General features: G+C 54.7%; 9 protein-coding genes across 9 annotated transcripts; 5 read left to right on the top strand and 4 right to left on the bottom strand.

The window, feature by feature from the left end:
• Nucleotides 1-487: 487 nt before the first annotated feature.
• On the bottom strand, nt 488-2391 carry N7482_004444 (cytochrome P450; the record flags this gene model as incomplete). Its single annotated transcript, XM_056686569.1, has 5 exons — nt 488-659; nt 746-1053; nt 1149-1606; nt 1675-2251; nt 2302-2391. 5 exons carry the CDS (start codon nt 2389-2391, stop codon nt 488-490), a joined length of 1605 nt encoding a protein of 534 aa, XP_056545311.1.
• Nucleotides 2392-3313: 922 nt separating this feature from the next.
• Nucleotides 3314-5045, top strand: N7482_004445 (uncharacterized protein; the record flags this gene model as incomplete). The annotated part of the gene is made up of 4 exons (XM_056686570.1): nt 3314-3424; nt 3496-4204; nt 4260-4765; nt 4818-5045. 4 exons carry the CDS (start codon nt 3314-3316, stop codon nt 5043-5045), a joined length of 1554 nt encoding a protein of 517 aa, XP_056545312.1.
• Nucleotides 5046-5530: 485 nt separating this feature from the next.
• On the bottom strand, nt 5531-6988 carry N7482_004446 (uncharacterized protein; the record flags this gene model as incomplete). Its single annotated transcript, XM_056686571.1, has 2 exons — nt 5531-6838; nt 6929-6988. The coding sequence occupies 2 exons, from the start codon at nt 6986-6988 to the stop codon at nt 5531-5533; spliced, it is 1368 nt and encodes a 455-aa protein (XP_056545313.1).
• Nucleotides 6989-9218: 2230 nt separating this feature from the next.
• On the top strand, nt 9219-12482 carry N7482_004447 (glutamine amidotransferase subunit DUG2; the record flags this gene model as incomplete). Its single annotated transcript, XM_056686572.1, has 6 exons — nt 9219-9443; nt 9532-9657; nt 9716-9847; nt 9898-10443; nt 10499-10685; nt 10783-12482. The coding sequence occupies 6 exons, from the start codon at nt 9219-9221 to the stop codon at nt 12480-12482; spliced, it is 2916 nt and encodes a 971-aa protein (XP_056545314.1).
• A 1091-nt stretch (nt 12483-13573) lies between these two features.
• On the top strand, nt 13574-15007 carry N7482_004448 (putative LaeA-like methyltransferase; the record flags this gene model as incomplete). Its single annotated transcript, XM_056686573.1, has 4 exons — nt 13574-13635; nt 13985-14095; nt 14246-14511; nt 14583-15007. 4 exons carry the CDS (start codon nt 13574-13576, stop codon nt 15005-15007), a joined length of 864 nt encoding a protein of 287 aa, XP_056545315.1.
• A 1853-nt stretch (nt 15008-16860) lies between these two features.
• N7482_004449 (glycosyltransferase family 32 protein) lies at nt 16861-17994 on the bottom strand (the record flags this gene model as incomplete). The annotated part of the gene is made up of 1 exon (XM_056686574.1): nt 16861-17994. One exon carries the CDS (start codon nt 17992-17994, stop codon nt 16861-16863), a length of 1134 nt encoding a protein of 377 aa, XP_056545316.1.
• Nucleotides 17995-19207: 1213 nt separating this feature from the next.
• N7482_004450 (peroxiredoxin) lies at nt 19208-20124 on the top strand (the record flags this gene model as incomplete). The annotated part of the gene is made up of 3 exons (XM_056686575.1): nt 19208-19376; nt 19443-19624; nt 19687-20124. The coding sequence occupies 3 exons, from the start codon at nt 19208-19210 to the stop codon at nt 20122-20124; spliced, it is 789 nt and encodes a 262-aa protein (XP_056545317.1).
• Nucleotides 20125-20821: 697 nt separating this feature from the next.
• Nucleotides 20822-23569, top strand: N7482_004451 (beta-glucosidase; the record flags this gene model as incomplete). The annotated part of the gene is made up of 3 exons (XM_056686576.1): nt 20822-21610; nt 21663-21914; nt 21989-23569. 3 exons carry the CDS (start codon nt 20822-20824, stop codon nt 23567-23569), a joined length of 2622 nt encoding a protein of 873 aa, XP_056545318.1.
• Nucleotides 23570-23786: 217 nt separating this feature from the next.
• N7482_004452 (MDR family MFS transporter) lies at nt 23787-25575 on the bottom strand (the record flags this gene model as incomplete). The annotated part of the gene is made up of 4 exons (XM_056686577.1): nt 23787-24533; nt 24582-25041; nt 25094-25431; nt 25492-25575. The coding sequence occupies 4 exons, from the start codon at nt 25573-25575 to the stop codon at nt 23787-23789; spliced, it is 1629 nt and encodes a 542-aa protein (XP_056545319.1).
• Between the last annotated feature and the right edge of the window lie 820 nt (nt 25576-26395).

The following is a 26395-nucleotide window of genomic DNA, read 5'->3' on the forward strand; positions in this document are numbered from 1 at the left end:
GTCGTCCGACCTGATGGTGAAGCGGTCACTAAGTACGGAGCACAGGGCGCTCTTTAATTTTCTCCGCAGTGATTCCGCGTTGGCTCCACTCGCTCCTTCTTTCAGGCCATCGCCCTCCCCTTTCTCGCAAGGCAAGTCTGAACAGGTGTCAACTTATACGATGGATAGCGAACGCTGAGCACTCACGTTCCGGGCATCCATTTAATTGTGATGGGTCTTCATCTGGAGTAATGGCGTCATCTGGCGCTGCGCATGCCGTACCGCACTGCACAGACTCCACAGTCCTCTGTCCTGACCCACAAGCATGAACCTCCTCCCCGGCGCCGAACCCGGCTGCTTTGGAACACTGTAATTGCCGGAGTATAGGAGAAGGCCCGGGAAGCCTAGAAGCGATGGCCGGAGGCCGGAAATTCTTCTGCATTGCTCGTCATGTAGGTAGCTGGCTAGGACCTCATAGTCCTCGCTTCACGGATCACGAACAGACCCATCACAATTTCTCCGTGGCGTAATATGTGCTCATGCGGTATTTAGTCTCACCGTTGTAACGAGACAAGTCCTGCAGAGCCTGCCGACCCTCCCTCTCAATGGCCGCCCGGATCTCCGGACTGCGAGGAGTAATCCGGCATTCAAACGGATTGGGGCGCATGTTGAGGCCATTGCTGGACGCGAAGTGCGGGCCCGGCCCCAACGATCAGCACAAAGATCCATCGATTGTTGAGGTCCCTTGAAGCGGGGAACAACTTACGTGAAATCAAATATGTCAACCGGGATCTCATTGCCCTGCTCATCGAGCGCCTTCTCGATCCTGAACCCCCAAAGCAGCCGTGCGATCGTGATGAAAGTCCCCTGCTCCGCCAATCCCTGCCCGCTGCACACCCGGCGCCCCCATCCAAAGGTCATATACCCCTTCTCGCCAGGGAAGGGCCGGTGATGGGGACTCCCCTTGAGATAGCGATCTGGATTGAAGCGGTCCGGCTCGGGGAACTCTCGTTCATGGTGGTGGATGGCCCAAACGTTGCCCTGGACCCAGGTCCCGCGCGGGATCAGCCATCCCTAGATCCATCACTCTTATTAGTATCTGAACCCTCGAATCTCCAGCCGAAGCGCGTAACGCCTTAGCCGGCACGGGACGGTGCTGGGCCTCCTACCTTATAATGATCGTCTTTGATCGGCGCGTGCGGCTGCCCGCCGATGATGGCGACGGATCTCCACCGCAGCACTTCCTTCACGAACGCTTTCACGTACAGCAGGTCCGGCTCGTCCTGGAACGTCGGGCTCCGGTGTGGTCCCACGACTTGGTCGAGCTCTGCCCAGGCTTTGGGGAGGGCGTCGGGGAATGCGCAGCAGGCGAGGACGAAAGTGACCAGTGTGGAGCTGGAGGTGTCACTGCCTGCACCGAAGAGGTTGCCGGAGAGCGAGGAGATTTCCATACGAGAGAGGTTGTGCTTTGGGCCTTCTTCGAAGAGCTTCTTTGCGTAACACTGGTCTGTCGTGGGGTTCTGCGCGGCTTCTTCCGCCAGCGCGTAGAAGAATGGTCGACCTCGTCCTTGTCCTTTTCCGAGACCCTGTTTCCATGGTGCCATCCAGTTGGGAAACCGTGCGAGGACTACTCTCCGTTAGCTTTTGCTCCTGACCAATCAATTCTGATGTGTGTTCGCAGGGCGCTTCACTCACCAGGAAACGACTCCATGAGCATCGGGAACGTCTTCCCAGGAACATTCAACTCGGCGGCACGCTGCATGACCGCAATCACCTCCGTGATCAGAGGATCCGTGAACCTCGCAACCCGCCTCCCAAATCCAATAATGGACACCACACTCGTGGCATATCGCTCAAAGTGCTTCACATACTCCTTCGGCTGATCCAACAGATCCAACGCAACCACCTTACTCTCGTCATTTTGGAAGCCGCGGTACGTTCGCACCTGCTGCAGACCCACTCCCATATGCGTCAGTTTCCTGTGCAGCCGCCATCGATCTCCGTAGTACATATTGACTAGATTCGACTGGCCTGCGCCGAGCTCGCTGAAGACCACCATGCGTGGGCGCGAGGCGTATATGGCGGCCCGTTTGTCGAGCAGCTCGCTGGCGACCCAGGCATCGCAGATCCAGATCGTGGGGCGCCGGCCGGTCCAGAATGTTATCATGGGGGACTGGTACTGTTTTGCGAGTTCCTCAAAGTAGATCCAGGGTTTGCTAGGGGGCAGCAGATGCGTGTTTCCCACTATGGGCAGTGGAAGTGGCCCAGGTGGCTACATGGCTAATTAGAACATGTTCTGTGTGCGTTCTTGTCAACTCATACCATCTTGAAGTGCAAATAGAGCATGTAGCCATAGTCTATCACGACAAACAATCCCAAAGCTATTACCACAGCCGGTAATACCGTTGCCATGTTGAAATTGCTCCATCCTGTAAGCGTGTGCATGTGCTGGGTTGAAATAAGAGCTACTAGCTCCTCGGCCTTTTCAGTAATCATATTCGGGGGGCTCCGCGCTTGTTGGAAAAGGATGGAAAATAGTACGTTCAGCAAGGTCGAGGACGGTCTCAGGTGCTGCGTTATCCCTGCCCTACATATAGTAACCAGTTGACCAGTCCTAACAGGAATCTCGCTAGTATCATCGATGACCTTTGCTCGGTGTGTTAGGGCTGACCCCGCCATCGGGTTGATAAAGCCGAGATGGGTCCCAATACCAGCGGGGCAGGAGGATCTAGACGGCTTCGCAATGTCGATGAAACATCCTGTTCAGCTGGACAGAGGCCCCACATGACCAGATACCACCCACAACCTGCTGCATCATGTTTCCTGATACGCCTTCTGGGGTAATCCGTCTGCATCGACAGCCACCACTTCCTCGAGTCGAGTGGGGCCCGCCGCCCCGGACTGTACTGTACCTTGCGGGGTGTGCGGGGAGACTCCCGTGGCCAGCATCTAGTTGACTACGCCTTGGGGCCGATCTATTCCCCCAGCCTGGATAAAGAGGCTAGCGGAATCGTATCTCTCTCGAACAAGGCTCTTGAACGAGGACTCGAAAGTCAGGGATGGCCCATGGCCGCTTCCCCTCACGAGTTTCTCGGCACAGGAGGCGTGCTTCTGGTGCCGGGCTGCCGAGTGTATATGTAGGAGGTATTCAGGGATAAGGTTAATGTTTGATTCCCTCTCCGGGGACAGGGCAACCACTGGCATTATCATTTGGTGAATTGTTCCTAGGGCTTATTGGCCCTGCTCCACCATGGCGGATAACAGTCTATCGTCGACAACGCTCTGGCAGAATCGGAAATGCCTTTTTCTCTGCTGCCTCGTTTCCATGGCCAATATGCAGTACGGATTCGATCTCGCAGCCGTGGGCTCGTTGCAGGCCATGCCCGGCTTTCTCAAAGTATTCGGGTACCCAACACCGCAGAGTGAAACCGGATATGCCATTGACGTGCGTCTTCCGAACTGTGTACATCCCCGCAAAGCACCAGAGCTAAACTAACCAATCGGAACATCGCACAGAGTACGGTGCAACAACTCATCACCTCCCTCTTAACGCTGGGCTCATTCGTCTCGTCTCTCGTGGCGGGGGCATTTTCGACTTATCTTGGTCGCCGGCCGGCCTTGTGGCTTGCCTGCGTGGTGAACGCAGTAGCATGCGGCATTCAAATTGGGACGTCGACCCCAGGAGTGCTGTACCTGGGCCGACTGCTGCTCGGCTTTGCGAACGGGTTCCTGGTGACATTCTCGAATATCTACACGGCGGAAGTGGCTCCGGCACATATGCGCGGAGTGATGGTCGCTCTGTTCGCATATTGGGTGAATATCGGGAGTATTATGGGCGCGGTGGTGGATAACAAGACGAAGGAACGCCTGGATGCATTGTCGTATCGCATCCCGCTGGCCTGTCTGTATATCGTGCCGACGCTGCTCTTCCTCGCCTTGTTTTTTGTGCCCGAGAGTCCGCGGTGGCTGCTGCACCGAGGGAAAGAGCAGGCTGCGCGGAAGGCACTTGAACAACTCCGCGGCGCGAGCTATGCGACGATCATCGCGCCGTCCAGCGGTAGTGACAGCGGAGAAGGAGAAGAGAATGGCTGTGTGGACGGCATGAGTGTCAGGCCGACGTTACTGGAGATCGAATGGGCAGAAATGATCAAGGGAGTGGAAGAAGAAAGGCGCGAACAGGGCAACGTCGCTGCGCTGGACATGTTCCGAGGCAGGTCTTCCGAAAGTCCACCTCCGGTCTATGCCATGACGACCTCAATATCCATCTGACACAGTTCCAGGCACCGACCTCCGCCGCACCATACTATGCTACTGCATGATAGGCTGCCAAACCGCCTCAGGCGTCTGGTTCCTCATCGGCTACCAGACCTACTTCTTCACCGTAAGCGGCATCACGAAAGCCTTCGAGTTCTCCATCATGAACACCTGCTTCGGCTTCCTCGGCGTCAACGTCGGCATGTACGCCATCCGCGAGCTCCTCGGCCGCCGCGCCATTCTCATGCTTGGCGCAGTAGCCTGCGGCCTATGCCAGATGGCCAGCGCCATCGCGGCGACCGTGAGTCCCAATACGCTGCCGACGGGCCAGACACTCGTTGCATTCACGGCGCTGTTCATGTTCTTTTATAACGGCTGCGTGGGCGCGGCGAGTTATCCCGTTGCGACAGAGCTGGTGAGCTCGAGGCTGCGTGCTTGGACGGTGGGAACAGCGACCTCGTTGGGGTATCTGCTGGCGTGGCTGGTGAACTTCTGTACGCCATATTTCATCAATCCCGAGCATTTGAACTGGGTGAGTCGGAGAATTTTGCTGTTGCACCGTTGATTCTAATGATGCGGTTTAGGGCGCGAGGTATGGGTATATCTGGGCGGCGTCGAATCTGGCCTGCGTCGTTTTCTTCTACTTCTTCATGCCCGAAATGAAGGGCCGATCGCTGGAAGAACTGGACGAGATCTTCGTTGCTCGAGTGCCGGCTCGCAAGTTCGACTCGTACCAGACTGTGATTCGGGCGGCAGCGACAATCGCTGCTGTTAATGCCAAAGGCGAGAGCCAGCATACGGGGAAAGTCTAGGTTTTCTTTCCTGTGGCGATTGTCTTGACTTATTCATGGGACTCGAGCAAAGATTGGAATAATGCCGAAGACGGCGGGTTCATTTGTATGTAGAGAAAGGAAAAGAACGAAATTGACCAGGCGCCGTGGGTAATGATAGATTTGGAAAACCATGCTAATCTGACGCCGGAACATGCTTGCATAAACTCAACTTCATGACGGAAAATCTCAAAATCTTTTCAAAAGTACAAAAATTGGAAAATAAGGCCAGGATGAATGGGTGAAAGTCATGTCGTTGTTGTTAGAGCTGGGTGGCGGATGAGGTGTATCCAAGTATTGCGCTCCGCTGAAAATGTACAGGGTGAGCTGGAAGTATGTACGTATGTACAAGCCAGCTCGCATATCGTATCCATGATGCGCACTGCGGATAACATAAGGGTTCGTTTCGCGTAGGAGTCTGAATCTGGTGCAGACGGGGATTGTGTTTCTGTCGACCGGGTGGTGGATTAGGGGGTGAACATGAGGCGCAGGCGGCTCGGGCCCTTCTTCTTTTTCTTCTCCGTGGGCCGCTTCTCCTTCTCGGAAATGTGCGTGTCAGCCTTGGAGGCGGCTCTGCTCGGTGTTTGACTGGGTGCACGGCTGGGAGCCTTTGTCGGTGCCTTGGAGGATCGCCCGAAGAAGCCAGACGGGGCCTTGGAGCTGGTGTCCGGCTCTCTCTTGGAGCGCCCAGTTCGGGACTCGGCACTGGTGGGTGCACGAGAGGTGCGCGAGCGGTGTGATCGCCGCGACGATGCGACAGAGCCGTCATCAAATCTGAAGCGCGGGTCTCTTTCTGCCCGGGCCGTGGACACGTCGATGCCTGACATGGCTGCAGCCCTGGGTGTGATGAACTCGCCGTCGACAGAGGTGCCAACGCTTTCAGCTTCCACGTCGGCCACGCCGCGACGCCACATCTCGACTCGGCTCTCGGATTCCATGTTCAATTCCATCATGTCGTCCATTTCGGTCGACTCTTCCACTTCCACTTCGGCTGTGTTGCCGGACTGGATCTTCTTGATGATCTTGTAGCCGCCGAACATGACGATGGTCACCCCAAGGCCAACGCCGGCGGCAATGAGGAACTGTGGGCAGGCGAGAAGGGCGAAGACAGTCGGGGCAGCGGACTTGAAGGCGGAAAGGGCCGCGGGGCCCATCTTGCTGGCCAGGTTGCTGATTTCAGCCAGGGTGAGGGCGACGGCAGCCATGGCATCAGGATTCTTCTGCAGATGAGATATGGTGGCGGTTGCGCTGTGTTGGACACAGTGGGCTTCTTCTAATAGCCACTGTGCACGGCTCACAAGCCCATCCAGCTGCTTTTGGTCGTCGACGCCAGGCTCCGGCGGGCTGTATCTCGACAGGGCCGTGGGATGGGCATCGCCGTAAGCCAGGTCCATGTCGATATGGGCATCTGACTTAGATCGGGCAGTTACTGGGCGAGTGGGCTCTCGGACGGAGAGTGCATGGTGAGTATGACGCCGGGGAAGGCCCTCGCCCGATCCATAGTAAGACTCGGGCCGCCCCGTCGCGGAATGTAAATCCTGTTCATAGCGCGAGGGAGGCCGGTGGGGATGCTGGCTGCGACTCGTGTGATGCCGCGACTTGCTGCGGTGACTGCGTCGAGAGCCTATTGACGGCGAGTCATCGATCTGGTAGGTGGCCAGGGCCTGCAGGGCCTGCTGCTCCGCAATCTTGGCATTGCGCTCCGAACTGAAATGCGACTTGCGTTCCTTGTAGGCTGCCTTGGCTTGGCTGAAGACCCCGAACAGGTGTTTACTCTGGGATCGGTATTAGAGGACTGGAGCTTCCTTTGGCAAAGGGTGAGGGGATATATAATCAGGGATTTGCATCTGGGCCGGGGCGCTTACCGTGCTGACGACCTTGCCGGACTTGTCAATCACGGCGATCGTCTGGCCGAGCGGCGCCATCGCTAGCGATAGTCGTAGACGACTGGGAGTGTAGGAAGATCACTCATCAGAGAGTTTGCGATCGACCGCAGGACGAGGAGCGGTGCGATGAGCTAGTAAAGGTTGTTCTTCTCGAAGTCGGGGTCCTGACGGGGCAAGATGCTCAATAGTGGATGAGATGTATAGAGTGGCTGGAACAAAAGCAAGGGTGCTTCCAGGGGGCAGCTGCAGGCACAGTCTTAAAAGAAAAAGAGGGAAGAGGGAAAAAAGCAGACCAGGCCGAATGCCCAAGATGATCAATCGGAGGGGTGAGAATTAAATCCCCAGATAGCAAGATCAGCGGGCGGACTCGGGAGGTGTGAGCAACACGAGGAAAGAGGGAATAGGAGACTGGTCTTTGAAGGAGAAATAAGGAAAATAAGGGAGAATGATGCGGGACGGAGATGCAGGAGGCTGGGTACAATGGCATCAACGTGCAGCGGAGGTGCAGCAGTTGGGCAGAGCAGCGAACGAGGGCTTGCAGGGAAGATTCTTTAGGGCGAAGTGACCCAGAGGGCAGAGCGGTTGGGTTGCCAGTGATGCGAAGGCACCAGCAAATCAAGTCTCGGCAGGGCTCGATTGGAAGCTCACATCACTCTGATTCCCCGTCATCAGCCATTCAGGGTGTTGGGCGCGAAAAAGTCGGAGAGGATTGGTGGGGAAAGAAAGGGAAGTAGGTGAGTTTGTTGGCCACGGGTGATTAGCTGGTCGAGGTACAGCATGTTCAGCCAGCGGCTACTCCGAAGTTCGCGGGTGAGAGATAGAAACGATCACTACGGAGTACAACGATTCGGAGTACGGAGCACGTCACGAGGCCAGAATCTGATATTCACAGATCTGAAGGGGACGAGGCTAGAACCCAGTCCCGAGAATAGAGTCAACTCACACTAACACAGCAACCCACAGCTCCGCCCGGTTCGCAGGGCAAAGAGGCGGTGACCCACGGTTTGTGATTGGTGGAGTTGCGTCACCGCCACTGTGGCTGGTGACTCTCGTGGGAGAGCTATCTTTAGCACCAGCCACATGCCTGGGATGGTGTGGCGGTGCAGCCTTGGTGTGCTCGGCGCGACCAGCAAGAGACGTGTACTCTCCAAGGTACTCCTGATCACTGCCGGAGATCCTGCAGGATTCATTGGAAGGCCGAGGTCGGCAGAAACCAAAAAGAAAGGAGGTATTCCAATCCAGACCTGGAGGTCGGATGGTATCATCACGGCTGTGCCACTACTACTTCCAGCGTGAGAATCCGTCCGACTCTGTTCCCATCAAGCCGTCTTGGCGTCAAGAGGGCAGCTGCAGGACGAGAAACCGGCAACCGAGTAGGACATGGTTTAGGTGTTCCGTAAGTATCCACGTACTCACGACGAAGACCCTATGACTACCACCGCCATCAGGGGCCCAGCCGCAGCCCAATTCCATCCTTCTTATCTCCCGGAGAGCTCCTTGTCCGTCGAGCAGTCGGTGTATCTTTCCGACATTTTCCTTTTCCCAGGACTCTCTTCTGTAGACAATGCCCGAAAGCGAGTCCTTCCTCCTAAACCAACCTACTCAACACGATGGCCATTCTAAGTGATCATCACGCCCAGCCCCCGCTAGCCCGACTCCTCTGGGAGCCTAGGTGCGTGACACATTTCTTAATTAGAACCCAATCTACCCCGGCAGTGGCCGATCGGATCCTCATTCTCCAGCAGCGCGACCGGATAGAGGGAGATGGGCGGCGAGGAGCATGCGACCGTATGCAGTTCAAGGCACTGTATACGGAGTATTCGGCTTCTAAACCATATTGATCATCCCGGCCGGATCCTGTAGTAACTGGCAAGTGGACGCTGACTGGTATTGACCCCCTTAGGCCCGCCGGTTGCCCGAACCACACGAAATATGCTATGGGTGGTGAGTCGAATCCAGGATCGATGGTGCAATGTTGTGGTGGTCGCTCTGTTTTTTTCTTGTTCCCGTTCCCGTTCCCGCACCGCCACTCTGATGATTCATTTCTGTCCGCTTGGAAACTCGCGTTCCTCACCACCCCGGACTGATTCGCGCTGCCCCAGTATGGTGTGCAATTGAACCAGACTGGACAAGTGTTGTGGAATTAGCTGAACCATTCAGCGCGGGAACACCATCTCCTATTTTGTTTGCTTTTGTTTGATTTTCTATTCTTTTTTCCATCCAGTTACAGGGTCGAAAAGGAGCCCCCTAGCTAACGGTTCTTCCCGCAATGGACACAGTGGACTCGGGGGCCACCTCGGAGGTAGAGGACCAGTCGAAGACCTGGGGCTCTGATGCTCGCACGATCATCTCGCATGTAGTGGACGATGCCAGCAGCGCCCATCCGCAGAGCGACTGTGGTATCGGCCACCGGGTGCTGGCGAGCCGCTCGGTCCTGGCCTTGGTCATTGACGAGGAGTGTGTTTTTGCGGGTTTGCAGGGTGGAGACATTGTGGTAAGTTGGACGGAATGGGTCCCTCCAATTCTAATAGCTTTCCTTCCCCTAGAAAGGTTCCATCGATACAGTCTGACTCATTGCCTAGGCCTGGTCCCTTGCGACATACGACCTGGTTCTATCCGTGCATGCCCACGAGGAGAGCGTTCTAGGCCTCTACCTGTCTGAAGATGGCAGTTTGCTCTTCTCCAGTGGCGGGGATTCCGTTATCAACGTGAGTGCATTGATTTTCCAACAAGTAATCATGGGACGAAAGTAATCGAACGACACAGGTATGGTCAACGAGGACTTTTGAACGGCTGTACTCGATCTACTCCCACCATGACGTGGGCGACATCTTCTCGGTGGTTTATTCATCGAGTAACCAGACCATCTACTGCGGTGCTCAGAACACCAGTATCCAAGTAAGATGCCGGGTCTCTATCCGTTGGACTGATATCTAACCCTTCCGCAGTGGTGCGACCTGTCGGAAGAAGGGTCGCTGAACCAAACATCGGCGGCTCACCCGTCCAAGCGGACCCATCGCTTCTTCGACTCACGAGGCCCAGATGGGACCCGCGCACCGCGCTGGTCCGACGGCGCCCACTCCATGTCAGAGGGTGGCAAAGCCCTGACCTTCAAGCGGGACCGCCACAATCTTTTCGCCCACCATGGCTATGTCTATTCAATGCTACTTGTGAAGGGTTTGATTGAATCGGCACCCTCCGAGGAGGCCCTGTTGACTGGCGCCGGAGATGGCGTAGTTAAGTTATGGCGTCTTGGCCAAGAACCCGGCGCCGCGCCGACGCAAATTGCCAAATTGCAGAACGGAGACCCGGTGCTCTCGATCGCGGTCGAAGGATCGCTCCTCTACTGTGGCCTTGCGGGTGGCGCCCTCAATATCTGGAACCTCGACTCCCATCAACTTGTCAAGCGGATCGCGCAGCACACTGGGGACTTGTGGGCGGTCCATGTTATCCAGGGGGTTGCTATCTGTGGTGATTCGACTGGAACAGTCAAGGTATGCAAGAGTGGACATGTCAACCAAATGATCTGGCTGTTGCTGACAGCTCTAGAAATTCAACTCCCGGTTTGAAGAAGTCGGCGGTTGGGTTGCCCATGAGGGCACCATGCTCGCTTCCGCTGCCGGCCGCGTCAAGGATCGACAAATCTACGCCACCGGTGGAAATGACAACAGTGTCGGGATTTGGGACCTGACAGAGTTCTTCCTTGGCCAGGAGGAGCTACCTCCCATCAGCAATGGTACGCCATCATTTTTTCCTTTTTTTTCCTTTTTTCCTCTTTTCTTTTATCTTTGATTTTTTTTTTTACGTGTACCGCTTTACTAATGTACCTGCAGATGAAATGGTGAATGCTCTTGCCAAATTTGTCTCTTTCAAGACCATCTCCGCAAGCCCCAAATTCACAGGAGAATGCAACCAAGGTGCTGCATTCCTTCGTCGGCACTGCAACTACCTTGGCGCTAAGACCAAGCTCTTAACGACGGGCGACGATACCAACCCCATCGTCTATGCCCGATTCAACGCTACATCGCCTGATAAGGTTGAGAAGACGATCCTCTTCTATGGCCATTATGATATAGTTGGGGCCGATACGAACCGAGTCAAATGGAAATCTGACCCGTACCAACTCACTTCGATCAATGGATTCCTGTATGGTCGTGGTGTGTCAGATAACAAGGGTCCCATCTTGGCCTCTCTCTACGCCGCGGCAGACCTTGCCCGCACAAAGTCACTTCGCTGCAATGTCGTGTTTCTCATCGAAGGCGAAGAAGAGTCTGGCTCTCAGGGCTTCCATCAGACCGTGCGAGAGCACAAGGCCCAGATCGGACCCGTGGACTGGATTCTGTTGGCGAACAGCTACTGGCTGGATGACTATAACCCCTGCTTGACTTATGGGCTGCGCGGTGTAGTTCATGCCAACTTGGTAGTGACCAGTGAGCACCCTGATCTCCATAGTGGTATTGATGGCAGTGCGCTGCTGGATGAACCCGTCAAGGATCTTTCGATCCTGGTGTCTACCTTGGTCGGACGCAAGGGCAAGATCAACCTGCCTGGCTTCCATGACCCGGTCCGGCCCCTGACAGAGGCCGAGCAGAAGCGATTCGAGGCGATTGCCGATGTCTTGCTACCTCAGCACCCCGAGATCCCCGACAGCCAAGCCCTGATCAAGTCGCTGATGTACCGTTGGCGCGAGCCATCGCTTACCGTCCACTCGATGGAAGTGCCCGGCAGCAGGAGCGGCACGACCACCATTGCCCGCCGGGCCAAAGCAAGCGTCTCCATCCGCATTGTCCCGGATCAACAGGCCGACGAGGTCGCCGCCAACCTGACAGCCTTTGCGCAGGAGCAATTCGATCTCCTCGAATCCCAGAACGAACTCACCGTGGAAATCACCGGAAAATCCGATGCCTGGCTCGGAGACCCGGAGAACGAGATTTTCGCCACGCTCTCCGAGGCCATCACCGCCGCATGGACCCGCGACCAGCAGACCTCGAAATACCAGTATCCCGCTCCCCAACCCAGCACCGGCCGCACCACCCCGACTCCCACACCCGCTGGCCCCGCCAGCCAACTCCTGCGCAAAGACTCCTCCGACAGTCTCGCCTCCCACGTCGATCGGGTCATCACGTCCACAACCACCTCCTCCGGGGGCAGAGCGGCCGCCCGCAAGCGCGCTGCCCAAGGCACCGCGCCCGTCCCGACCTCCTCCACCCTCGCCAAGTCCGCTTCCACACCCTCCGACGACTCTACCACCCTCCCCATTCGAGCCAAACCAGACCAGCAGCCATCCTCGACCGCCAAACCCGACGCCCTCGCCTCTGCGGCACCCGTGCACCCCATTTTCATCCGTGAGGGTGGCTCCATCCCGACCATCCGCTTCCTGGAGAAGGAGTTCTCGGCGCCCGCGGCGAATCTACCCTGTGGGCAGGCTAGTGATAATGCCCATTTGGATAATGAGCGTATGCGGGTTGAGAATCTGTATAAGAGTCGGGAGATATTCCGGTATGTGTTTGCGCACTTGGTTGATAAGACGTGAACACCAGTCCTTGTCGTCTCTGTCCAAAGTTGGTGGAGTGGGGTTCGGAATTTAGCATTTGGCAAATTGGCGTGGTGCTCGGTATCTTTTGCTGTTTTGCGCTTGCTGGGCTTGGGCTTCGGCCTCGGCTTGCAGCTCGCGGCTTTTGTGTAAAGTATAACGTATCCCCTGCATATGATACATCGCGTCGGGTTATTGGTGAAGAAGCTATGGTTGGTCGGGTGTGCTTTCGGAGCGGGGGTTTCGCTATTGACAATGGAATTGTTCGCGATGCGGGTCCTTCCTTTTGTCTGTAGGATGCATGATCTGTGGTGCTGACTGATCCTTCACGGACATCCTCTGCCAGTTTCCGACCTATGAAATTAGAAATTAGATTATGTTCGACCACGGAGCGCCACTTTGCGGCTTCCCCGGGCAGGCGTGCTGCACGCTTCCCCTCTTGGTTTCCCCGCACGAGGTTCACCTCCCGGTGGACGTGGACAACACGATCCACACGCTGCCTCTGCCGTCAAGATTCCCGACTGCCTGGTACGCTGTTTCATATGGACAGTTCTGGGAGCAATCCTCTGATCCTGAGAGTGTTTGTGAGGCCGATTCCGTGCGCCGACGCCCGTCGTTTCTGGTGGCTTCGGGCATGGCCCGACATCGACAACGCGCAGCACATTTGGTGACTGGGAGTGCGATGAAGAGCAGTTCAGCAAGGCAACCCAGTCAGGTTAGGCAAGTCGGCCAACACACACGCTTGGAGTGGAGTCGGCGTTCTTCAGGGCTCGCGCTCTGGCCAATTGACCCATTCGCAACCGCGAACTGCATATCATCGGCCCTTCCCAGAGGGGCCGGATCATGGCCTTGTTGTGATCTGTTCCACCTGCATCAATCAGAAACCCGATATCCATTCCTGATGAGTGTTTGGCAGACTGCCTTGTCTGGGAACATGGTGGTGAGAGCGTTAGCGAAAGTATAACATGCCACAACAAACCACTTCAACCTCCCAATCTCTTCTTCCCATTCACTTCCCGTTTCCTCCTTCCACGGGTTCCCCTCCTTTCCCATACACTTTGTCACTCCCGCGGACAACGCCAGTCGAAACAATGGGTGATTGCGGACCGGATGACCCCTATTTTCTAGGCCGGGATGAGGCCGAGACCGAACGGTATGTGTATGCTTCTTTCCCTGGTTGGGAGCCATTTGCAAGACCCCAATGCCACACCGTCGTGAGCCCGCCCCCCCCACGACACCACCGTTTCCTTCCCCCTTTACGCTAGTCACAAATTGGCGTGAATCCTGCTGGCTGGCTTATCTATCAGCACCTTTCACGACTCCCACTGCCCCTCCATGACACCGTGGCGGGCGGAGCTCCGGTTGCCTTCCCTTAGGTTATGGGCCCTGCAGGGGTCCCGACACTATGGCATCCAATCTGCAGCCGCGCCCACTTGGTGCACGCGGTTCCCCCCTCGCACTCGGCCTGACAGCGCTGATCCTGGTGCTAATCATGTTTCCAGGCTCAATCAGCAGCATCGCTTTTTGCTTGCCATCTCGGGCGGCGAATTGATTCACCCTTCCATTCCGAAGGAGACAATTTCTGCGGTCGCGGATATCGGCGCCGGCACTGGGTACGTTGATGGCTCGGCACGCTCCAACTTCTGGCAATGCTTGCAGGAGCCTGGAGTGGCATCTGATGTGGAATGGATGCGAAGATGCACCGAACATCCCACTGCTCGGAGATTTCTGCTGTGTGATGCACCAACTGACAGCCATCGCAGGGTCTGGCTAGCGGATCTCGCCACCATCCTCCCGAATACACCACTCGACCTACACGGCTTCGACATTTCCGCGGCACAGTATCCTCCGGACAGCGTAATTGTAGTTCCCGGAAAAGCACGAATTCCGCTTGCCGTCCACGATGCCTTGGTCCCATACCCGCCCGAGCACCTCGGGCGCTATGATCTCGTACACATCCGGCTTCTGACAGCCGGTCTGAAAAAAGGCGACTTTCCGGTCGTATTAAGGAATGCGCGAAGTCTACTGAGTATGCGCAACCCTGCATATCCCCAACCAGTGGAGAGTGTTTGAAGGACACATGCTGATTGTGCTCCACAGAGCCAAATGGCTACATCCAATGGGAAGAAGTCGACACCACCACATTCTGCACCAACCAGGAGCCTGAACTCCCTGCAATCACGACAATGCGTAACACGCTCATCGACGCGATGCTCAAACTCGGTCTCTGGCCATACGCACCCCCCACCGTCTACGAGGAAATATGCGCAGGAGGCTTCCACAAGATCTACCGGGAAACCTACACGACCGAAGGCAAGGAGGACTTGCGCACGATCGCGCCCAAGTGGGTGGCTGGTGTGATGCGGGCGCTTGTACCGTCATCCATGGTCGTGCTAGGGCAAGCCGAGAATGACGAGGATGCGAAGACCCAAGTAGAAACCCTGATTGCCGAGTTTGAGGAGCACTGCAAGTCGGCACTTGCGCTGGCTAGCTTTGGCGTTACGGCGGCGCAGCGGTGCGAGTGATTTCAGAAGATAGTGCCGACACTCTGTCGAATTGAGCGGTTGCAAATGATCGTGTTGGCTGCCGCACGCTTGCTTTTTCCCAACTCTCCCACAACCGAAATAGGAAATTAGTTTTTCATGGCTCTTGCCCAACAAATGCAAAGCTGTATCAACTCACAGGGCTATGGCTATGAGAGATTCCATTGGTGCCCGTCAGGACGTCAGCAAGGACCATGCTGCACTCTCCTTCCTAGCCTACACAAGAAACAGAGAAGGGCAATTTCACGGGGTTTGCTATGCTCTACAGCTGATCTCCTTCCGCTCATAGCCGTTTCCCCGGAAAGACCTACTGGCCCACAAGCCCTCCACATCCCGTAAACTATCAGTGATGTAATGATCAGTATCTTTTACCGGCTGTCTATACGCGTAAGCGCAACTATTTCCATCAGGGACTGTCCTGGGTCTGTACAAGGAAAGAGACAATTGCTTATTTTCCAATGCGTCCATTGATCAGGTTGGGGGATCCCACCCTTTGACAGCGGACCTTTAGCTCCTGTCCACCAGTAAATACTTTGGAAAGAGCTGACATTTACATGCACCTCGGCCTCGCCTTCAATTTCTTCCTTGGAAATAGCAGATCGACTCAAACCTGGATCCAAGCCGGACTTATCACTAAATTCGTCAAAATCATCCCATCCACATAGCTCTAGTCCAGCCTTTGTGGGATTCACCGCTGCCATGCTTCCTGCATATCCATATCCTGCTAGCAACACGCCCGCCACTATCACTGGCTCCCGAGTCACTAGAACAACAGTTTCTTCGGTCCGATCTGCCGCTGGTTGTGTAGTTCTCGATGCATTCCTCATTACTTAGGCATTCGAAGGTACCGCTGAGGATGCTGGAGCACAGAAGGGTGGTGTTCCAAGCAAGTCCTTCCTCGGGCCAGCAGGCTTGCTCTTCATGAAGGGATGTCGGAGATGAATTTGAGACAGAATCTAGCGCACCAAATGCTGGGTAAGAGTTGGTATGGCATTGAGAGAGATGTAAATGACGGTTGAACCTGATGTGCTAGGTCAACCTCATATGGCTGCAACGGATCTGTGCAGTTCAGCTGAACTGACATCATCTGCATTATTGTGGGAGTCTCGCCGTTCTGATCATTGTGGCCGGTATTAATACCAGTGTACCTGATTCCAAAAGACAGGGTGCCCTGCAAACCCGCAGAGGGCATGGCCGGGCCAGCTGTTTTGGGAGAAAACCCATGTCGCGGCCACGTAATGTCAATCGTAGCTAAGCTTTCTCGTGATCCTGAGCTTTGCGCTGCTCTCCTGATCCATTTCCGAGAAAGCTACCAACTATACTCCGCAAGGAACGGCTCCCACAATTTGACCACTCAGGGCGGATTGAAAAAGGACGCTTATGGTAAGTGTGCGAGATCATCGTGAACTAGGATCAGCCTGGACTCTGCTAGAAGAAACTTCAAAGTGAACAACAGCGTTAGAGATACGTGCGACATTTTCACTCCTGGCGCGGTCACATCTCGGTCCGTTATACTCGGTGACTTGGTTCACCAGGACGAGGACCTCGAGGTCAACAGAAATGCCACGGGATTATTGTTTATCTAACGGAATTTCGGTTCATAGGCTCTGTTCACAGCTTCCACTGGATAGTGAAGATGAGAAAACAATGTTCGATGGCTTCTATTTACACACCAAATCGTGAAGCAGATGAGTCCAACATTAATTCACCACTAATACAAAGTCCCCACAACGCCGTTGCTAAGCCCATCAAAGGGGCCTGTAATGTCTGCGGCCGTAGAAAGAGAACACGAATTATAAATCAATCCCCTCTTGGATCTCAGCGTTGGGGTCTCCCTATGCCGGGCGACCTGGTTTCTCTTGGAGGTGATCTTGCTCGATCGGGCTGCTGGGAACGTCTTCACCACCATGATCATTCTTCCAAGACCCAGCGTAGTGATGCTCAACGAGATACGGCCCCCGGTCTGTCGGCCACCCGCCTTGCATGGCGGCAAAAGCAGCATTGGGAAGGACGAGCACATCATGCAGAAGAACGGGCTCGTGCAGGTTCGATATATTCGGCCATCCTACAGGCTCCCCGAGTTCGGCAGATACACTGCGCAGGATTGCACGCGTCATCGCCTGCGGGCCCGTGACATCCACCACATCGCTGATTGTCTTCATCGTCAGTCCGGAGATGATCGTGTTAGCCTTCTCGGCCTCATCCTCCAGCGTATCCATGATGTATTCAATAGCCGCAGCGATGTGGCTTGTTTTCGGCTTCGCCATGACCGTCCAGCTGGCGAACTGGCTCCCGTCGAACTCAAGGCCAACCACGACATTGGCCCTGTTCCGGAATTGAGGGGGGATCCATGACTCGATGGGTTTGTGGCAAGTCACGTCGAGGTCGCTCCAGACGCCGCCGTCGGCGTAGAGGATCAATTGCCGAAGGAAGTCGGCTCTGAGAATCGGGACTTGCAGGTCTTGGTAGGTGTCGAGGATGTCGGGGAATTTGGCGTATTGGTCGCGCACGTATTGATCGGCACTCCCGTCGGTGAAGACCTCGTGCCGGAGGTTGGGGTTGTGCTTTTGCCATGATTTGATATTATTCTGGGAGTTTTCATCGATGCCGTGCGGGCCGGCTTTCTGCCATAGCTTCGACGGGAAATGGGACCGAACCAGCTCGTGGTAGGGTTTGACGGGGAGATAATATGCTTGGGTTGGCTTAGAAGGCGAAGGCGAAGGCGAAGGCGAAGGCGAAGGCAAAGGTGAAGGTGAAGGTAAAGGTGAAATGAGTGTGATGCCTTCACGGGGGGATGATTGCTCCAACACTGGCGAGGAAGGAGTGGAGTCGGTGTCGTGGGGACACGGGCATGTACCGTATGCGAGAGTCAGGCTCGGCACCGAGGCCTTCAGGCTTGAAGAAAACCAGAGAAGAGATGCGATGCATAACAGCAACAGAGCCAATAGATAGTACGACGAGCGCGCCATGTTGGGCAATAATATGCGCCCCCCTGGGTAGAGGAGGGGGCTTGGAATGAAGGGATGGCCGTAAGGGAAGAGATATCTGGCCGACCAGGAGAAAGAAGATGCCTCAGTTCTCGACAGCCTCAGCTTCTCTTGGTCATTGCTTTTGGAAGCTGTGAATGGCCACTTGCCCGAAAGTGTCGCTCTGAGTGGTCAGTTCCAGAGTCCTCGGCGTCAATGGAGCGGCTACGCCCTGCAGATTCTGTCAGCCTGGGTGTACTGATCCTCAGGATCCATGGCAAAGATTCGTATTTAGAATTTGGCGAGTGCATGAAAGAACAGCGTCGTCAAATATATGAGATGGATGGTGGTGTACATACCGATGAGCACCGTTTGGACGAAAACGGCGGAGATGGATGCAACACATTGTGACTATTGCGACCTGGAACTAATCACATTTGCAGTATGGGCTTAGTCGGCAGAGTGTGATGGAAATAGCAGAGTTGGCCGGACAAAGATAGGGGTCGATCCACTTACGCCTTCGGCGGTGGGTCGTGTACAGCTGAAGTTCGGGTACGAGGATTCGAAGTTATGGAGGATCTAAGTTTGCGCACATTCCCCCCGTAAGGCTATAGCACGGAGTCAGTCAGCGTGGATAGACTTGAACTATTTGACGAAACTCATAAATTTCATGCTGACTGAATCTGGTCCTTACGCTACAGGGGGGAATGGTGTCGTCGACTGCGAAGGAAATGTGACCTATGGATGCGTCGGCGGTTCTACAGCCAATGATCCCCGTGCGATGTCTGAGACCCTTACGACGGCGCTCAGCCACTCGTAAAGTGGATGGGCCATTGGACCCCTGTGGATCGAAATATTGACTCGTATTGGGATTGATTGAAAGCTTGAATTCGCCAATCAGTTCGAAAGAGGAAGTTGTTTATCTCGTGTTCTTATTGGACACGTGTCCAGATCGCTCCTGCAGACAAGGGATCATTACTATTACTATCTATCCGTCCCATAAACCTGATCAACCCAGTCTGGTCAACAAACCGCTCCACCTTTTATTCTGTGGATGCAATTGAATTCCAAATGCGAACTAGCTGGACCCAAGCGAGAGCTCATTGCCCAAACCGGCTAGGGCAATTGCGTGATCGCTGAGATAATCCCCCGCGATGATGTAGCCGGTCTCCCAGCACAAACCTCCGGGGGAAACAACCTCCAATTCACATTCGACATGGCTGCTATGATCGCGTCCCAGATGGCTTTCCGGGCCTTCAGAGCTGCCCCGAAGGCTGCACCCTGGGCCAGTCTCTCTGCCCAGCTGCCTCGGGCTCAGCCTGCCTTCCGCCGGTTCTTCGCGGCTCCCACCCAGGAGCAGCCGCGGCTGCGCCTGGGCTCGACTGGTATGTCTGGATGGAATCGTATTAACCGTTGTGCTTTAATTACATGCTAACAAGAATGGATGATAGCCCCCAATTTCACGGCACTGACCACCAAGGGCGAGATTGATTTCCACGAGTTTATTGGCGACAGCTGGACCATCCTCTTCTCCCACCCGGCCGACTTCACCCCCGTCTGCACCACCGAGCTGGGTGCTTTTGCGAAGCTGAAGGATGAATTTGAGAAGCGCGGTGTGAAGATGATTGGCCTGGTTAGTCGAACGTTGCTTTGCGCGATTGTGGTTCCGATCTAACATGGGCCCTTCTCCGCTAGAGCGCAAATGACCTCGGGTCCCACGGCGAGTGGATCAAGGACATCAACGAGGTCTCCTCTACCGAAGTGCAATTTCCCATCATCGCGGATGCCGACCGCAAGGTCGCCTATCTGTACGACATGATTGACCAACAGGACTTGGATAACATCGACCAGAAGGGCATCGCCTTCACGATCCGGTCCGTTTTCATCATCGACCCGAGCAAGAAGATCCGCCTGACCATGATGTACCCTGCCTCGACCGGCCGCAACTCTGCCGAGGTCCTCCGTGTGATTGACTCCCTCCAGACTGGCGATAAGAAGGGCGTTACGACCCCGATCGACTGGCAGGTCGGCGACGATGTCATTGTGCCTCCCTCCGTCTCCACCGCGGATGCGAAGAAGAAGTTCGGCGAGGTTCGCGAGGTTAAGCCCTACCTGCGTTACACTAAGATCTAAAGGCCGATCTGTAAGATGAATTAGCACATGTAAATCAATTTTAGAGAAATCGACTATGGTTCCGCAAATAACATTGTCCAGAAATGTGGGTCTGGCGGCCGTGATTGTCTTGCAACCCGCACCCAACGGGTTTCTTGCTGGATGGGGTAAACCCGGGGTAAATCTCTGGGGCATACCGAGTATTGCATCTGAGACATGCGGAAGCCTGCTGCGTCAGGTCTGCACGCTTGTTGCCCACTCCTGCCCAGCTTGCGGGGGTTACCCCTGGTGGGCGCCCTTGAACGGAAGTGATAGGCCGCGCTGCGCGGGTCGCTCATAGTGCTTGCTGTCTGCCGTCAACACCTGCGCCAGCTTGACGCGGCCTGATGCCGAAGCGAGTGCTGATTTCCACCTATGGCAACTTTGAATTATGGTTATCCGTCCTTGGCTTTGCAAGCGTATTCACCACGGACGATGTCGCCGAGGACGATCCAATCCAATGAGCAGAGATCGTCTGCAGAATACTCCGGTATGGCACGTGGATATCACGATGGGGGTTCCCCCTCCTTTTCTCGAGGGATAAAGGGAGTCGCCCTTGAAATCACACCTCGATATCTTCATCTGGATCATCTTGCTTTCCCTGCCCTAAGCCGCACACGGCGGGTTGGTCGTTGCAACTGGTCTACCGTGACCCGTACCCCATATCTTGCTGGACGCCATGGCTCCTTGGACGCGGCTGGCACTTGTGCCTCTTCTTGCGCAGGCTGTGACCGCAACTCCGGTGCCAGATGCAGCATCCGAGGACGCTGTGCAACTGGACCAGCGTGACTCGGTCCCCGAAGGGTATGAGTCTCCACCATACTATCCCACGCCTTATGGCGGTTGGGCATCCGACTGGGCTGAGGCCTACGAGAAGGCACAGCAGGTAGTTGAGAACATGACCCTCGCGGAAAAAGTGAACTTGACAACCGGCACGGGTATCTTTATGGGCCCTTGTGTTGGCCAGACGGGAAGCGCGCCTCGATTTGGGATCCCGAATCTGTGTTTACAAGACTCGCCACTGGGAATCCGGAACACGGATCATAACACCGCGTTTCCGGCTGGAATCACGGTGGGTGCAACCTTCAATAAGGATCTGATGTACGCTCGGGGCGTTGGCATTGGCCAAGAAGCTCGTGGGAAGGGAGTCAACATCCAGTTGGGTCCCGCTGTTGGACCCCTTGGGCGCAAGCCGCGTGGAGGCCGTATCTGGGAGGGCTTTGGTGCAGACCCATCTCTGCAGGCAATTGGTGGCGCGCAGACTATCAAGGGCATGCAGAGTACTGGTACTATTGCAACAATCAAGCACTTCATCGGCAACGAGCAGGAGATGTATCGAATGAGCAGTGTGCTCTCAAAGGGCTATTCGTCCAATATTGATGATCGCACACTGCATGAGCTTTATCTTTGGCCCTTCGCTGAGGGTGTTCGTGCTGGAGTCGGGTCTCTCATGACTGCGTATAATGATGTAGGTTTCAGTGTTTTTGTGGACTTGCGACATTGGACTAATCGCATTTTAGGTCAATGGCTCGGCATGCAGCCAGAACAGCAAGCTCATCAACGGCATCTTAAAGGATGAGCTGGGGTTCCAGGGATTTGTCATGACCGACTGGCTGGGGCACTACACTGGCGTCGGAGCTGCCCTATCCGGACTTGACATGAGTATGCCTGGCGATGGAGCCGTACCATTGTTTGGCGACAGCTACTGGGGTTCTGAGCTGTCACGGTCTATCCTTAATGGCAGTGTTCCGGTCCCAAGACTCAATGATATGGTAGGTGGACATTATACTTCGAAATTCAGTGAACTCATAGTTCTATTCTGGGCCCATGTTAACAGAAACCATAGGTAACTCGTATCGTGGCTACGTGGTACAAAATGGACCAGGATGCAGATTATCCTTTGCCTAACTTCTCGACCAACACTGAAGATGAAACCGGCCCTCTTTACCCAGGTGCTTTGTTCTCCCCCTCGGGAGTCGTCAATCAATATGTCAATGTGCAGGGTGATCATAACATCACTGCACGTGCTGTCGCTCGCGAGGCCGTAACCTTGCTGAAGAACGAAGACAACATCCTTCCTCTTCAAAAGAATGACTCCTTAAAGATCTTCGGCACTGACGCAGGTGGCAACTCTGATGGACTGAACTCGTGCAGCGACCAGGGCTGCGACAAGGGTGTCCTTACCATGGGCTGGGGCAGCGGCACCGCCCGGCTGCCTTATCTCATCACTCCCCAGCAAGGGATCGCAAACGTGACTAATAATGCGGAGTTCTACATCACAGACTCATTTCCGTCTGATGTGACGGCGTCTGCGAATGATATCGCGGTTGTCTTTATTAACGCTGACTCGGGCGAGAACTATATCACCGTTGAGGGCAACCCTGGAGACCGTACCGACGCTGGGCTGTATGCCTGGCATAACGGCGACGAGCTGGTAAAGGCGGCAGCAGCGAAGTTCTCCAATGTCGTTGTGGTGGTTCATACCGTTGGCCCTATCCTGATGGAAGAATGGATCGATCTCGAATCTGTCAAAGGCGTGCTTGTTGCGCACCTTCCCGGCCAGGAAGCTGGCAATTCTCTCGCGGATGTTCTCTTTGGCGACTACAGCCCCAGCGGCCATATGCCATACACCATTCCTCGCAGCGAGTCTGATTACCCGGACAGCGTAAGCATTATCGATCAGCCTTTCGGCCAAATCCAGGATACCTATACCGAGGGTCTATACGTGGATTACCGGCATTTCATAAACGCCAACATCACTCCCCGTTATCCGTTTGGTCACGGCCTTTCTTACACTACCTTTAATTTCTCGAATCCTTCCATGTCCGTGGTGACAGCGCTCGATACCGCCTACCCTGCTGCTGCACCCGCGAGAGGGGCCACGCCAGTATATAACGATTCTATCCCAGCAGCCTCAGAGGTTGCCTGGTCCTCGACCACGTTCACCCGTATCTGGCGCTACCTGTACCCTTACCTTGACAACCCCGAATCTATTACGGCGTCGGACGACTACCCTTATCCGGACGGGTATACGACGACCCCGCATGCGGAGCCACGTGCCGGTGGTGGCCAGGGTGGAAACCCTGCCCTTTTCGACACGGCATTCTCCGTCCAGGTCAATGTTAAGAACACCGGCTCGCGGCCCGGCAAGGCTGTCGCCCAGTTGTATGTTGAATTGCCTTCTAGCTTGGGCCTTGACACGCCATCGCTGCAACTGCGGCAGTTTGAAAAGACCACGACGCTTGTCCCCAACCAATCCGAGACGTTGACACTCGAAATCACGCGGAAGGATGTGAGCGTCTGGGACGTCGATGCACAGGACTGGAAAGCGCCCGTCAATGGCCAGGGCATCAAGCTCTGGGTTGGTAACAGCGTGGCTGACCTTCCAATTCTCTGTGTTGTTGGTGGAGACTGTTCCTTCCAGTGAACATTTTACACATTCTTTGTCCTCATTCTGTTTCTTTCTTGTTCTGTATATCTCACAATTTTTTCCCGGTACTGTCTTATGCTGAATACTGCCAGTACTCGACCACTGCCTTCTTCTCTCTCTCTTTGGATTGTGTATATACCAGAGCTCGCAGCATATAATTTTGTTTGTTATTTCCTTGCTCAAAAATAGAGAAAAAAAAGCAGGAACACTATGCTCAGATGGCAACAGGCTGTATATCCTGAACGACTGTCCTCTTTTCCTGGTTAAGTCCAGTCACTGTCTCCACATGCTCCTTGTTCAAGCGGGCCTTCAAAATAAAGGCTGAAAGGAAAAGACCAACGGCAGACATGCAGGTATACAAAATCCACATATTCCTCAGGCTCCACGCAAAAGCCTCTTTCACTGCTAAAAGCTGCGTCGTGTTCCTGATTTGGCCAATGTACTCAATATTCGCGGCCGCAGAGTTGCCCGTCATACGGTCAGCCAAGCTCTCCGACATACCTGTTGCCAACAGGCTAGGCTTCATCTTGCCCATACTGTTCTGGAAAACAACACCGCCAAGAACGATCGACGAGGCGGTGGCCATGTTGCGAATGAAGCCCAGGGTGGCTGTCGCTGTCGCTGTGTCATCTTGGGAAACCATAGCTTGGATGGCAATGATGGGTGTTTGGAAGAGGAAGCCGGCGCCAATGCCGCTGAGGAGCTGGTACCCAACAATCTCTCCCAGCGAGGAGTCCACGTCAAGGTGGATGTACAGCCCGTTCCCAATTGTCATCAGGAGCATACCGATCCAGATCAGTTCCAGGTATCTACCGGTCCTGTGGATGATTGCACCAGTGGCAATGCCCGAGAAGGCCTCGGCGAGAGGGAGCGGGAGAATCAAAACACCCGACCGCATAGGAGATGCTAGCTTCACGGATTGCAGGTAGAGAGGCATATAATATTCGCCCGCAATGAAAACCTATGAATCGATTAGTCAAGGTCGGCATTTTTGCTCCAAGGCACTCACGAATCCATGCGCAAAGGTTACGCCCAGAATGGCAACGTTAGATAGCCGGGAGAAGAGATTGAGGGGCATCAGGGGATATTTCGCAAGTCGCTTCTCACTGTAGATAAAGAGCAGAGAGCAAAACGAGCCGAAAATGATCAGGCAAATGACTTGAGGTGAGCTCCAGGCAAATGTTTCTCCACCAAAATCAAGCCCAAGGAGAAGCATCAATGTGAGGCCGAGAATAGACAGGCTGCCAAACCAATCAATGGCTCTGACACCGTCCATGATTTTAGTCTTGGGGTTGTGCACATCCAAGAAGAACAGCAAGAGGATGAAGGTCAACCCGGAGACAGGTACATTAATCCAAAAGTTCCACCTCCAGGAGACATACTGCGAGAAAGCGCCACCCATCAGCGGCCCAATCCCACCGGCAAAAGCCCACATGAACTCCATCAGTCCAAGGTAGAGGCTTCGGTGTCTACAAACATATTAGTGTCAGCCCAAGGATTTACCGCGGACAAATATCATACCGAACACTGAAAAGATCCGAGATGATGATCGTGATGAGCTGCAGCAGTCCACCACCAGCAATACCCTGCAACGCACGACCAGCAATCAACATCTCCATATTGACTGCAACCGCGCAGAGTATGGAACTGAGGAAGAACCAGGCCACAGCAATCAGCAGGATCAATTTACGGCCCCAGATATCCGAGAGCTTGGCCCAGATGCAAGCACCGGCCGCATTGGCCAGCAAGTAAGCACCGCCGATCCAGGTATAACCCGCCGCAGAGTGCAACTTGGCTGCGATTGTCGGGATAGCCGTCGCCAGAATGGTCTGGTCTAGCGCAGCAACAAGCATTGCCAGCTACATTCCTGTCTTAGAAGCATGAAGCAAAACAGATCGGGATTTCGGGGTTTTTCTTACGGAGAGTGCAGTCATGATGGCGACAATGCGAAGCTTGCCCCGGGCTGCGGGAGACGCCTCGATCACTTCCATGTCAGCGGCCATTCTTCCCCCTCACAAGAGCTGTTTCTGCTCAATCCCAAGGAATTCGCCTTTGTCATGTACTGAAGCTGTCAGAGATTGCGGGGGCCCTGAAAATATTTTGCTGGGCCCCAGACCCGGCTGCGTGGTTCCTATCGGAGTCAAGTGGGGCCCGGAAGACGCCGCGGCATCGAATCAGCCGGATGGACTATACGATCGAGGTCTAGCCGACGCTGGGCATGAGTCACTCCCTTTTCTGATCGATATTATTGAGACTAGCAGGGTTATGAGAATGCAACCTTGCGACCTTCCTAGCCGCCTAAAGAACGTATGAGTTGGGAATCGCAGGACCGTAGAGCCATCTCCGAATACTTTCTCACGCGCTAATGCAGGGAACGATGGTTGGGAAGGCGAAAAGATCAAGGAATCAAACATCGAGGTGCATAGCAAAGCCTAGATTACCCTGTAAGTGTGATACGATATCATGCCAGTGGCGCGGGAAGGCTACGAAACGATGAGCCTTGGGCAATTTTATAAGATCTTCGTAATTACCGGATACATAGGGAAATATGGAACTGAGGGGAGAATATCGGATGGGTGGCTAACTTTTGTTGATGAAGGAATTGGGGGGAAAGTGGGAATGCACTCAGAGTGTGGAGAGACCGGGTGAGATATTCGCGGGGTAAGAAGGTACCTATTTTACAAGATCAAAATAGCGTCATGATAGAGGTGCTGGAAAAGTGTGTTTCGTGTGTAAGCCATCATGTCCCATTTCATTACCGTTATTTAAACAGGCCATATAGGCCATCCATGATCTACGAGGCTTAGACACGCTCCAGTATCA

The sequence above is a fragment of the Penicillium canariense genome, assembly GCF_028826845.1.
Source record: "Penicillium canariense strain IBT 26290 chromosome Unknown utg000002l_segment0_segment0, whole genome shotgun sequence".
NCBI classification, from domain to species: domain Eukaryota; kingdom Fungi; phylum Ascomycota; class Eurotiomycetes; order Eurotiales; family Aspergillaceae; genus Penicillium; species Penicillium canariense.